A 12,561-nucleotide genomic window follows, 5' to 3' on the forward strand; every position below is an offset into this window, starting at 1 on the left:
AAAATGTTGGCGCATAGGCATTATTCTTAATACCTGCAAACAACCGGATCGTTTAAGAAAGGATAACAAAGAGTATATCGATCAAGTGCTTCATAAAAGTGGGAATGGGAAGGGGCTTGAGGAAGAATGGAAGAGAGATGCTTGGCTAGATTCTAAAAATGGAAATGGTTTCTACCAGTCAAACTTACACATTTGATCTTTGACAATGCCTTGCCTTGATCATTGCAATTCGGGGTGTGAGACATTCCTTCGTTAATAGGCTTTGGTTAAAGGGGGCTGCTACCTCTGTCCAAAAAAATATTTTTTCCTGAGTTTCAACTGAATCATCCCGAAGGTTCTCCCAGGAGCCCTTCTACCAAGCTATGGTCCCCATTCTGTTACTGTGATACTTTTTTTAGATTTGTATATTCTATCTCCACCCGTCAAGGCTGGCTTCTTTGACTCTGAAAGGGCTGGGAAAACACATCTCTTAGAATCTTACATGTGTCCCTAAGGCAGGCCTAACTTTAGGAGGTGTGGCAAAGACAAGTCTTGATAATGGGCAACCCCCCACCCCCGACCCTACGAGGTCTCTGGGGGCCATGAAATGGTCTAGTCCCAAGACCTGTGATGCAGCCTGCCTTCCTCCCTTCTCTAGCCTTCCTAAACATTTGCTACTTTCTTCATCCCAGCACCTGAGCTACACAGACCATGTCCTGGTGGACAAACAGGTAACAGGCAACTCACACCCTTGGAGCAGGGAGAACAAGATACTTTTGCCCCACTGCACTTGGATACATGGTGACCCCATCTCATCCAAGCCTATTAAACAAGCCTCAGTGATGCACTTAATCACGGCCTGGATCCACCCACTAGGCAGGCTCTGGCTGGAATAGATTGCATCACACCACCCAGAGTTCTTCACAAGCTTCTAAATGCAGACAAGATACAGCTGGACAGACTGCACGCTTTTGGAGAAGGGCAGGGCACAGATGCAGTATAGTCGGGAAGCATCTGGGTCCTGCTTGGGGGTGGGGGTGCAGGAGGAGAGACCCAGACATCTGCTACATCCTGCTGTACTAGCATAGGATTGCTGAAGGGGGCCTCACTCAGACCATGTGCCCTCCTACTGCCCCCTGGCCCTCTCTCCTCCAGCCAACACAATACTCCGAGCGTGCCCAGTGCCTGGGCCCAGCTGCTTCACATACTCTCCATTCTGAGCCCTTGAATCCCAAAGTCCCACCTTTCAATCGGGTGACAGGGCCAAGGGCCCGCTCACAGCTGCTCTGGGTCTCTCAAAAGACAAAACGTATCCTCCAGATTCTCATTAAAGGTACACAATATGATCTGTCCAAGGATTTAAAAGGTCACCTCAGGTATGGCAATGAAGCACAGGGCCCAAGGCCAGAAGAGGGGAAGTCACACAGGCAGAAATAGGGGGGAGGCCAGGGCGGACGCTCCAGACGTCCAAAGGAGCCACGATGGTCATCGTGGTTGGTAACGGTGGAGGTGCTGAAAAGGGCTCAGATTCCTTAATATTTTGAGGGCAAAGCTGACACAATATGCCGATGGATTATAAGCCCACAGGATAGACCAAGGGGTCAAACGTGGGGTGTGAAAGCAAAAGAGGAGTCAATGACAAACTCCAAGGTTTGGGGCCTATGCAATTGGTGTGTGTTGTTCATTTTTACTGCGATGCTGAACACAGACAGCAACAGGTTTGATGGTGGGGAGGGGGTGGAAATAAAGAGTTAGATTCTGGACGTGCTAATTTTCCTATGTCTACTTGGCATCCAAATGGAGTTTGAATCTGGCACTCAGGGGACAGCGTGGGGCTGGAGCAAGGACCTGGGTTAAGTGTCTGAATATGGCCATTCCTGCCCATGGAATCCTGGACAACTCAGCTAGCTCACTGGACTTCCACATCCTTCTATCCAAAACGAACCTAACAATAAACTTTCCCAGCCTGATCTCTCTAGGATCCCCCCTCCTCAGTTCCCAGTATCTTTCAAGGGCCAATTCTGAAATCCAGGTGTTTTCTCCCTCGATATTAATTTATTAAAGGGGATGGACATCAGACCTGCAAGCCACTAACAAGCCAATCACAAAATCACCCGTGTACCCTACAACACCATTGCTGAAAATACCCATTTCCTATAATAAATAATCAAGCCCTGGATTTCCCAATTGGACACTTTCTTAAAAAGTTCAGGCACGCCATGTCAAGATTCCTATGGAACAGCTCATTTAAATCAAGACTGGAGAGAGAGAGAAACCCTACGAGCCCGACCTTCTGGAGCTTCTGTGTTAACCATGGTCCACATGTTTAAACAGCACTGTGGCGATTTGACACGCTCTGTTGCAAGCTGGAATGTATAAGGGTGGATTATCAGGTTACTGGCAAACCAGGCACAATGTCATAACCCAAAATTATGCTTCTCCAGAACACGCTCCTGCATCAGGTAGAAAGCATATACACGTGGACAAGCTCTCGTGCTAACCAGGATGACTCCGAGCAGTCTAAGGTAACGACGAAATCGCACTCATTCCGGACAGAGTCAGCTCATGGCCCTCACCAGAAATTGGTTTTCTGCTTAATTAACGAAGCACCACAGTAGGACGGGGGAAAAACACGTGGAAAAAAAGAAACCGTGGGCCTCCTTGGCTTCAAGAAACTTACAATCTGGTTGGAAGCCCAAGCCCCGTCCATAGAGCTAGTCAGCGAGGCAAGAAGTGACAAGCAGGACAGGATGGGTGCCAAGTGAATACTTTTGTTTTATTTACTGGAAAGATAAACACAGGCTAAAACCATGAGTTGAACTCTAAGTAGATCCATGTTGATTTAAAACAGGCTCCCACGCTTGGTAAACACAGCAGGTGCTGAAACTAAAACAACCTTCCAGGGTCTGCTCCAGTCCTGTCCCTAAAGATGCCGAGAGGCATTCTGGGGTCGGGCAAGCGTTAGGAACTACCCCCTGAGTGTCCAAGCATCCAGAGGACTCAAGATCCTGCCCTAAAGAAACTCACTGACTGTGCATAACTAGTGCTTCCCTAAACCTATTTTAGGAGGGAACCCTTTTTCCAGTAACCTTATTAACACTCGGTGAGACGAATGTCAGGAAATGCTAGCCCAGAGCTGCCAAAGACTTTTCCTCCAAGCACAAGACACAGCATTGAGAAATGGTCAAGGATGATCGGAGGATGCCAGACTCACACTCATTGCGATCTTAAACACAGCAATAAATAACATCTTTGACAAGTAGGTATGTTTTCCCAGAGACATAATCCAGAAGCGTAGTCCCTTTTTTTGTTTCGTTTTTAAAGATTCTATTTTTAAGTAATCTCTACACCCAACGTGGGGCTCAAACTCACAACCCCGAGATCAAGAGTCCCATGCTGTATTGACTGAGCCAGCCAGGTGGCCCCTGAGTCCTATTCCTCACCAAGCTCACACACAGCATCAAATACTTTGTAACTATCTGCCCGATAATATGCCATTAAAGAAAAAGAGATACTAAAACTTAAAAAACAACAACAACAAAAGAAAAACAACTGTACAGTTATTTGAGGTTATAAAAGTATACTCCAAGACCTCTAAAATAGCCCTAAATGTGCTGCGTAGATTCAGGGGATGAATAAGGAGCATCGAAAAGGTTACAGTGTAGGGGGCTCCTGGGTGGCTCAGATGGTTAAGCATCTGCCTTCGGCTCAGGTCATGATCTCCAGGTCCTGGGATCGAGCCCCAGGTTGGGCTCCCTGCTTAGCTAGGAGTCTGCTTCTCTCTCTCCCTCTGCCTCTCCCCCTGCTTGTGCTCTCTCTCTCTCTCTCTCTCAAATGCATAAATAAAATCTTAAAAAAAAAAAAAAGAGTACTTAAAAACTGAAAATGTAATTGCTCATCAATTGGCAAACTGATGAACCAGTGATATACATGTAATACAGAATACCAGGCAGCAGTTTAAAAAAGAATGAGGTAGAATTATACAGACATGGATGGGTCTCCACTTGTTATTTGGATTATTAATTGAAAAAGTAAAATAAAATAAAATAAAATAAAATAAAATAAAATATAAAAGGTTACAGTGTGAACTATCAAAAATGAATATACATAATTCTATAAAACCATGATAATGTCAGCTGGCTTTAAAACTTCCAACCATTTAGGAAACAATCCTTTTTATTTTTTATTTATTTATTTATTTTGGTCTGTTTTGAAGGTGAAAGGTCCTGGGAAAGCCAAGGTGGATGGGTTGGGTGGGTCTCTATTCTGGAGCTCAGCGGAATACAGGTAATATTCTTTCAGGAAAGCCTGAAACCTTCCTTTTGTTAAATTCCCCAGAGACATTAAAATCACTCTGATCATGGTGAATCTAATTCTTACACGCTGATAACTGTAAAAATTGAGACCTTTCAGGAAAATATTTGCGGCTAGGTAACAAGAAATTTTTAAAGATTTTGTTCTCTTTTACCTGTCTTCCTAAGAATCTGTCCTAAGAAATAACAAAGGAACGGGGCGGGGGGAGGATGGCACAGAGATTTATGGGCAAAGATGTTCATCACAGGATTATTTAGAATAGTAGAAACAAAAGGCACAGGATACTCTAAAGGCCCAACAATGTGGCACTGATTAAGCAAATGGGTGTATGAGCATATTATGGGCTGCTCTGTGATCATTTATAATCCTTAAGAATTTTAATGACATGGGAAGTGCTTATTTATTACAGCAATTTCCTTTTAAATAGAAGGCAGCAAATATTGAGCACTACTATAAGCTCAAGAATGTTAAATATAAATATTAATGCACTCAGGAAAAAGTCTCAGGAGCCAATACACCAAATATGCCAAACTGTTCATAATGTAATCTCTGAGTGGCCAGATTATGGGCCAGTTTCCAAACTGTCTATAATGAACACAAATTTTATGAATGAGGAAAGCCATGTCTAAGCATTAATTTCACTGGCTTTAGGGGTAAGGTGTTGGGTTTTTTTTTAAAGGAAAGGTTGTAATTCCCATCCTTAAACAGTTGGGAATCAGTCGCTGAAGATAAGCATTACAATGGCGGATAATCTTGAACAGAAGACTTGGTGATGAAGGAAGAACGTACAACAACCACCTTCAAATTTCCAAGATCCGTAAGCGGAAGCATGAGCGGAACAGGATGTTGAAACACACCTCCGAGAGTGGGCATTTCAAGGAGAGAGCCTTCGGCACAACAGAAAGTCAGAACTCTAAGAGCCCATGGTGACCCCAAAGGAAATGGTCTGTATGAGGAGACGGACTCCCCATCTCTGTGTTCAGGAACACTGTGGCCAACAGACCACTTCTGGACAGTGATCCACAACAGAAGGGACAGCAGTGGGTGACAGGACATGTGATGGCAGGTTGTGAAACTTTCTGTGATTCTAATCTGAAGGGGATAGTACCGAGCTCACACAATCCTTCTTGGTAGAATATTTTCCATCGCCACGGTACTCAGCGGCCACACCATCAACTCAAACCTCAGGAACTTCGGAATTCCTCATTATAGAGCATTTTCTGGAATGAGAAGGAAGCTTGGACTTTTAACTAGAGACCGTTTTGGCTGAATGACTCCACTCTCTCATTGGAGCAGGACTGACCCCATCCACCACTTCTTCCCCGAAAAAAGATAACCTGGTGGCCTGCTCCTCAGCATTAAACAGTCACAGCTCTCCTCACAAAACCAACTGTATTTTTGCAGTGCTCACGGGCTCGCTTCAGATCTCAGACAAAATATACACCCTTACCGTAGTTCCGTCTGTGAAATGGGAAAGCTCTGACTCAGCCGCTGCTAGGAAACACATGCCAAGTATTCTAGAAAGTCTGGCTGAGTCATAGATAAATGGGGAAAAAGACAAACCAAGGGGAAAGTATATACGCAACGGAGGGAGTGGAGATGGTGCCCAGGGAAAAGCTCTTAGGAAACCAGCACATGTTCATACCCTCTCATCACTCAGTTCACCTGCCCCGGGGCAGCATGCCCCCCCTGCCCACAATGTGCCAGCACCTACCTTTGCAGTACCCACTTCAAGGACAACCAGAAACCAAATCCTGGCCAACCTCACGTCCCACTGTCCAGTGGCACCAGCGGATTCTCCTTGAGCCATGTCCGCCCCGTCCGGCTCTTCGTGTCCCCCACCCCCCAGCAGCGCTGGGCACACCACACTGTGCCTGTTTGTTCATTTTCCCCCTGTATCATTGTGGTCAGGGGCTGAGAGGATGGCAGGCTCTGGCTGCCCTGTATCACATCCTGACTCCCACAACTGGGCAAACACTTAACCACCCTGTGCCTACTTCCTCCTCTGTGAAATAGGGGTCACAGAACATCAGTAAAGCACCTAGAACAATGCTTGGCACGTAGGAAGTGTTACTGGCTGATTTGCTATTATTATAATCCTTTGTCAGCGACTCCACTCTCTCCAAGGGTCTAGAAAGCAACCACTAAATATTTGGGGGAATCCAGGAATGAATCCATGATTGATCAAGGGTAAATGCAAGGCCAAGAGAAAGACCAATAAAAGCTACTAATCTAAATTTGGGCGAAGAAAAGGGAGAATTCTCTACCCTACCCTAAATATATTCTAAATAAATTTAAATTTAACAGACCGTCGACATTACTTTTAAGGGACTAATTAAAAGTTCAGATTGTTCCCATTTCATACTGCTGTGGTGGTCATGAAACCTAGGATCTCAATCTCTCTAAAAAGGCAACTCTTGAACTGAAGACATTTTTCCAAAGACAGTAAATGAAATATACCAACAAGTACATGAAAAGCTGTTCAACATCACTAATCATCAGGGAAAAGCATAAGGAGATACCACCTTACACCTGTCAGAAAGGCTATCATCAAAAGACAAGAGATAACAAGTGCTGGTGAAGATGTGGAAAGAAGGCGACCCTGTGCACTGTTGGTGGGGATGGAATTTGGTACAGCTACCACAGAACACAGTACTGAGATGCCTCAAAAAATTAAAACGGAACTACCCTTTGATCCAGCAATTCTACTCCTGGGTAGATACCCAAAGGAAATGAAAGCAGAACCTCAAAGAAATATTGACACTCCCATATTCGTCGCAGCATTATTCACAACAGCCAAGACACTCAAACAACCTAGGTGTCCATCAACAGATAAATGGATTTTTTAAAGTGGCATATTTATACAATGGAATATTATTGGGCCATAAGAAAGAAGGACATCTGCCATTTGTGACAATATGGATGGACCCTGAAGGTATTACATTACGTAAAATAAATCAAAGACAAATACCTGATGCTATCACTTGTACGTGGAATCTAAAAAAAAGCTGAACTTACAGAAACAGAGTAAAGAGGTGGTTACCGGAGGCTGGGAGGTGGCGGACATGGGGAGATGTTGGTCAGAGAGTACGAACTTCCAGTTACAAAGTGGACACGTTCTGGGGATCTAAGGTACAGCATGGGAACTATCCCTTATATACTTGTGTTAGCTCGAGAATTGATCTCACATGTTCTCACGGCAAAAAGAAATGGTAATTATGTGACGGGATATTAGCTAAACCTAGGACGATAATCATGTTCCAATAGAGAAGTGTCTCAAACTAACACACTGTACACCTTAAACTCCTACAATGTTATAGGTCAGTTACATCTTAATAAAGCTGGGACTAAAAAAATAAAAATGAAAAAAAAATAATAAAAATACAATTCTCCCACCCCAAACTTGTTCCATTCAGTGAGCGGCATGCCCACCCCCCTACCTTTGACTCTTCTTTCTCCCTCAATGCCAACATGTGACCCATCGGTAAATTCTGCTGATGTTCCCTCCAAATCTGTCCACCTCTCCATTATCCCCACAGCCAGCAGTTTAACAGGAGCCAAACCGCTCATGGGACTTCCCCCCGTGGTGAGAATCAAACACCAAATTCTCACCCTATCCTCCCCCAGGCCACTCTTCCTCATCCCTCAAGACCTACAAGCCTTTGGAGCTGGCTTTCCACTTCTCCCACAGCCAACGTCTTTTTCCTTTTAGGAACAGCATACATGGTTTTCCTTCTGCCTGGAATGTTCTCCCATCTCCCACCCCTTCTTTCTCTCATTCCTTTATCTGGCTAACTCTAACGGATCCTTGACATCTCATTTTACATGCCAGTTCCTCAGGGGGTTGTCCCAGCCTGTAATCCTTACCAACTTCTTGGTGGAAATCCCATGTCCCTGTCACACTGTCACAGGACCTCTACTCCCCCTGGCACCTGGCACAGGTGGGGGCTGCAGCGGTTTTGCTGGGCCTCAGCATCTAGCACAGAAGAACCTTCCAGCACACAGCAACTATCAACAAGCACCCGGCAGAGAAGAGAGCCCAAGCCAAATAATCCATCGAAACACTCACATGTGTTTGATAACCAACTGGATGTTCTCAAAGTAGTTTTTCTTATTAACTATGAATAGGTACCCCTTTCCCCCAAACTCTTCAGACACAAAAAGCAAAAGTTTCGCCATGCCCTCTGAACTTACTTGAAAATGCTCAACGCAGGCCAGCAGAGACCCTGCTTGAAGCTCTCCCATCACGCTGTATTTCATAAGTTTTCTGCCCTCTTTCAGCATTTAAGCAATAACAACAACAAAAAAAAGTACACCACCACAGTCTGGCAGGCTTTGCTCCTCGGGATACAGACTGCTTTCTTATCCCATACCTCAGTGCTCATTACACAACAAAACACACAAGACTGGGAATGACTAGAAATTCACCCCAAGGTAAAATTCCACATCGACTTCAAAAGGAAGCCCCCAAGATAAAATGGTAGGAACTTTTGAAGACTTTTGCCATCTTGTAAGATACATACTATACCAAAATACCACCATTTTTGGTACAGAATCTTTTGTTGCTGGGTACAAAGGAAATTAAATGAAAGTCCTTGTATAGCAAAGACTGGGGGGGGGGCTCCTAACCCCACAGCTAATGGACCGCTGGAGGCAAATGGGCCAAGACTCAAGTACCACCACTTAGCACAACTTGGCTGCTTGGCCCTCGCTTGGGGGGGGGGGAGCAAAGAATTAAAAGTGTAAATTTAAAACACCACAGAGAATGAAATAGGAGCTATAACTGTGAATCAGAAAATGGGCCTGGGGAGGCCAGCAAAAGGAGAGGGTCCTGGAACCTGAATTTCTTGGGGGTGTGGGGAGGGAAGAAGGGGGACAGAGAAAGCAAAGGAGAGGGAGGGAGAGATAGATCTGTTGTGTAAATTCCTATTTTTTGGCTGGCCAAAAAAAAAAAAAAAAATCAAGACAGCATCTTGGGGAATAATTTCCCCTCTCTCCTGAACACAGACGAGGAACCGCCGGATTATAATAAACAAGACGCAGTATCAGTTACGGTAACTAGAATGTGTGGGGCTTGCTTCTTAATTTAAGTATTATTTGATCAATTGAACTCTACTTGTTAAGAATATTTATTCTACACATCCACTTTTTTATACTGTGGTAAACCATGTACCACATGACAAAAAAACCTAGATCAAAATATTCTGACAAAAAGCGTTAGTTTAAATTCCCATGTGAAAATTCTGCCCCAAATGGGTACTAGAGAAAGTTATTTTCTTAGCAACCGGTGATAGGGATAGTCTCTAATGATTACTAACAAACACTGAACACTTCTCTAGTTTCAAAAGAAAACATGAGAAATAATTATGAAATAACTTGGCCCAGAAATTACAATAAACCCAAATTTCGGAGAAATTAGGAAGCAATCCTTAGACAATTATTTTGAAACATGTCTGATGAAACATTGTGATGTGACAACGTTTTCTTTAAGAGAATGAAAAACAAAATGAGAGGAAGAGTCCAGGGTATGGAGGAGAGTAAGCCATCCGCTGGCAGAGCTGAACAAACCCAGACTCTCTGGACCAATGCTGAGCTATACACAGACCCCAGGGATACATCAGCCATCACCGAATGTGCTGTTTATAAATACAGACACCCCGTGCCCGCCAAACTGATTTTAGTTGATACATTGCCCTATGTCCAGTGAAGAGGGGATCATCCATTCATGGTCCCAAGGTAGGACTCCTCTATTCCCAAAACTGTATGAGACCCTGGATGGATGCAGAGGTCAACAACCACAGCCTTTCTTCTACGCGACCTGCCCATGTCCCTCTACCAAGCCCACCCACGCTAGCACCCTCTCCTCACCCCTTAGTGTCACATGAAGACTGCAGAAATGCACGATTACGGGGTAATCCGGATAACCAAAGACATCATTCAGTTGCCACAGCATTAAGTATTTCACAAATCTGGTTTCCTTGTAGCCCAGCTGTGGCCTTTTCTCCTCTGTCCGCTCCCAGAGCCCACCCTCCTCCACAGCCTAGAACCTCTACACAGTGGCCATTCCCCGGGTCCCCAGGAGCACAGCAGGAAGCACGAAAGCTGTAGCTGCCGGCCGCGGCTCCCTGGGACAAGGGTCTCCATCTGAAGTGTGCTCCAAGTGGTGGCTGTGGAAAACACGCCTCCTGAGACAGCAGAGGATAAAGGAACCCAAGTCCCCTTGCGCTCCCCTTTCCTAAAATCCACACTGGCTCTGGATAAAATGTCTTTCCATCTCCTCAGATTGTTCATTTCCAAACATGAAAATAAGTATACTTAGGGTCTACCCTGGGGCAACTAGTCCTGTGGGCTACGTGGGGAGGCAGCACCATGGAGCTCTCTGGAAATGGATAAGCCCCACTCTCACCCTTGGGCGATGGTCACCAGAGCGGGCCCGCAACCTCCATCCACACCCACAAGGGGCTGTGTCCACTCTGAACCACTTCTAAGAATGGCACCTTCTCTCCACTCAAAGAGAAAAAAAGCCTCCAAGAGATTTTAAAGATAACGTCCTTCCTCTGTAGCTTTAAAAAAAAAAAAAAAAAAAAAAAAAGGCGGCAGCCCTGCCAAGCATTTCCAGAAGCAGAGAAATAAATTTCAAAGCCTAGACACACAATGGGAAATACAGGGAGGCAGGAAAAGTGAAAAAAGTGAAAAGGACATGCTTCCTCATTTTACCCTCTAGGACACTGTAACTCTTGCACTTTTTAAAAATCTTTGTATACTGTTAAAATGGTTTTTATATGGCATTCACTTTTCTCAGAGAAACCTGCAATCGGAACCCCGAACCAACAACGTCTTACCACCTATGACACTGTCCCTGATGATGACCCAATTTATAGTTCGCAGAACAGAACCAGCCACACAAAAGTTACTCCCTTAGGAAAGAACATGCCACGAGGCCCCGGAAGAGGAGCCGAGAACTGGGTCCCGTCCTCGCTCTGGCCACTAACTCAGCGTGTGACATTGGGCAATTCACTTAGGGCATCTCTGGGCCTGTTTCCTTTTCTGAGAGCAGGCTGGGCCGAGATGATCTAAGATCACTTCCAGCCCTGAAATCTTGACATTAGAGGAGCATGTGTAATCATGAGCACCCATGTTACTGCGGGCTTGGAGGAAGCTTCTGGAAAAATGTCAGCCTTGCTATGTGCCTTATTTATAACATAAGAATTTGTAGAACATTTTCACACACGATGACTCAAGAGACGTGGTTTAACGGAAATAAATCACTTTGTAATATATACATACACATACATATATATTTAATATTCATATAACAGAGGCATAATTCATTAAATAATATATACTCAATTACAGCAAGCTACAAAGTAAGGAGGCAGTTAGCCTGAAATTTGACACAATGCGTCTTAAAATTTTTCTACTTAAGAAAATCATTTTGTCATTTTGCCATTTTTAGAAATTACAAGTAACATAGAGGCAAAATACATTAATGGGTAACATTTTGTGGTACTTGAATAAAAAATACATGAATTATTTCATGTTTTGCATAATTCTACCTGTCATAGATTCATTATAAAAATGTGTCTTCCATTAATTATTTTAAAAGTATGAAGTCCAGCTCATGATATAAACATACAGAGGAGAATATTCTAATAAGGCTGGGCCATCTTCTCAAGAGGTTAATTTATAAATTCCACTTTCAGAGCCTACAAAATCCAAAAGTACATTAAAAATATATGTAGACACACACTTTACGTTGTAGTCTCTCACTACTAAAAACAAGTGTTTCCTATGTTAAACCCACAGGCTCTTGAAGCCACGGATGGACAGATTAAGTTTAACTTAAGCCTTTCCAAATTCATTTCTACTCTCCATTTGCAATCACTCAGCCCAGATAAACGTTTGCTGATGTTAACGTAGGATATTACTTTCCAACAATTAAGATAAATGGGGGGGGGGTCCTCAAATCCAGCGCTTCCCTTTTGAATTTTCTAATTCCCTGTTCTGCAACTCACCTCTGCTAAATGAGTTTTTCAGAAAAGGACCTGGGGGTTGTGTTTTTTAAACTGCTTTGGCACCATTTCCAGTCTCCCCCAAACCATGTGTGATAGTGCCCCATTAACTGGAGACCACAAGGCTGGACTAACCCAACACCAGGAGGAAGGGGTGGTGGGAAGATCTGGAAAATTTCCGGGTGAGTAACAATCACTAAGGTCCAATAGCAGAAAACAGATATCTTCTAGATATAAACCATATCCAAGACTATTC

General features: G+C 44.1%; 1 protein-coding gene across 14 annotated transcripts in view; it reads right to left on the reverse strand.

Moving 5' to 3' along the window:
* TCF7L2 (transcription factor 7 like 2) overlaps positions 1-12,561 on the reverse strand; it is a 194,323-nt gene that overhangs the window by 106,671 nt on the left and 75,091 nt on the right. The window contains exon 1 of one of the 14 annotated variants that reach the window (XM_040624648.1): positions 6,008-6,381. The exons of the other annotated variants lie outside the window; for them this stretch is intronic. Within the exon in view, the coding sequence (XP_040480582.1) occupies positions 6,008-6,103 (96 nt within the window). The 5' untranslated portion in view covers positions 6,104-6,381. Of the gene's footprint in view, positions 1-6,007; positions 6,382-12,561 lie in introns of those variants that run through there. 14 annotated transcript variants of the gene reach the window in all.

The sequence above is a fragment of the Ursus maritimus genome, unplaced genomic scaffold (assembly GCF_017311325.1).
Source record: "Ursus maritimus isolate PB19 unplaced genomic scaffold, ASM1731132v1 scaffold_7, whole genome shotgun sequence".
Lineage (NCBI taxonomy): Eukaryota > Metazoa > Chordata > Mammalia > Carnivora > Ursidae > Ursus > Ursus maritimus.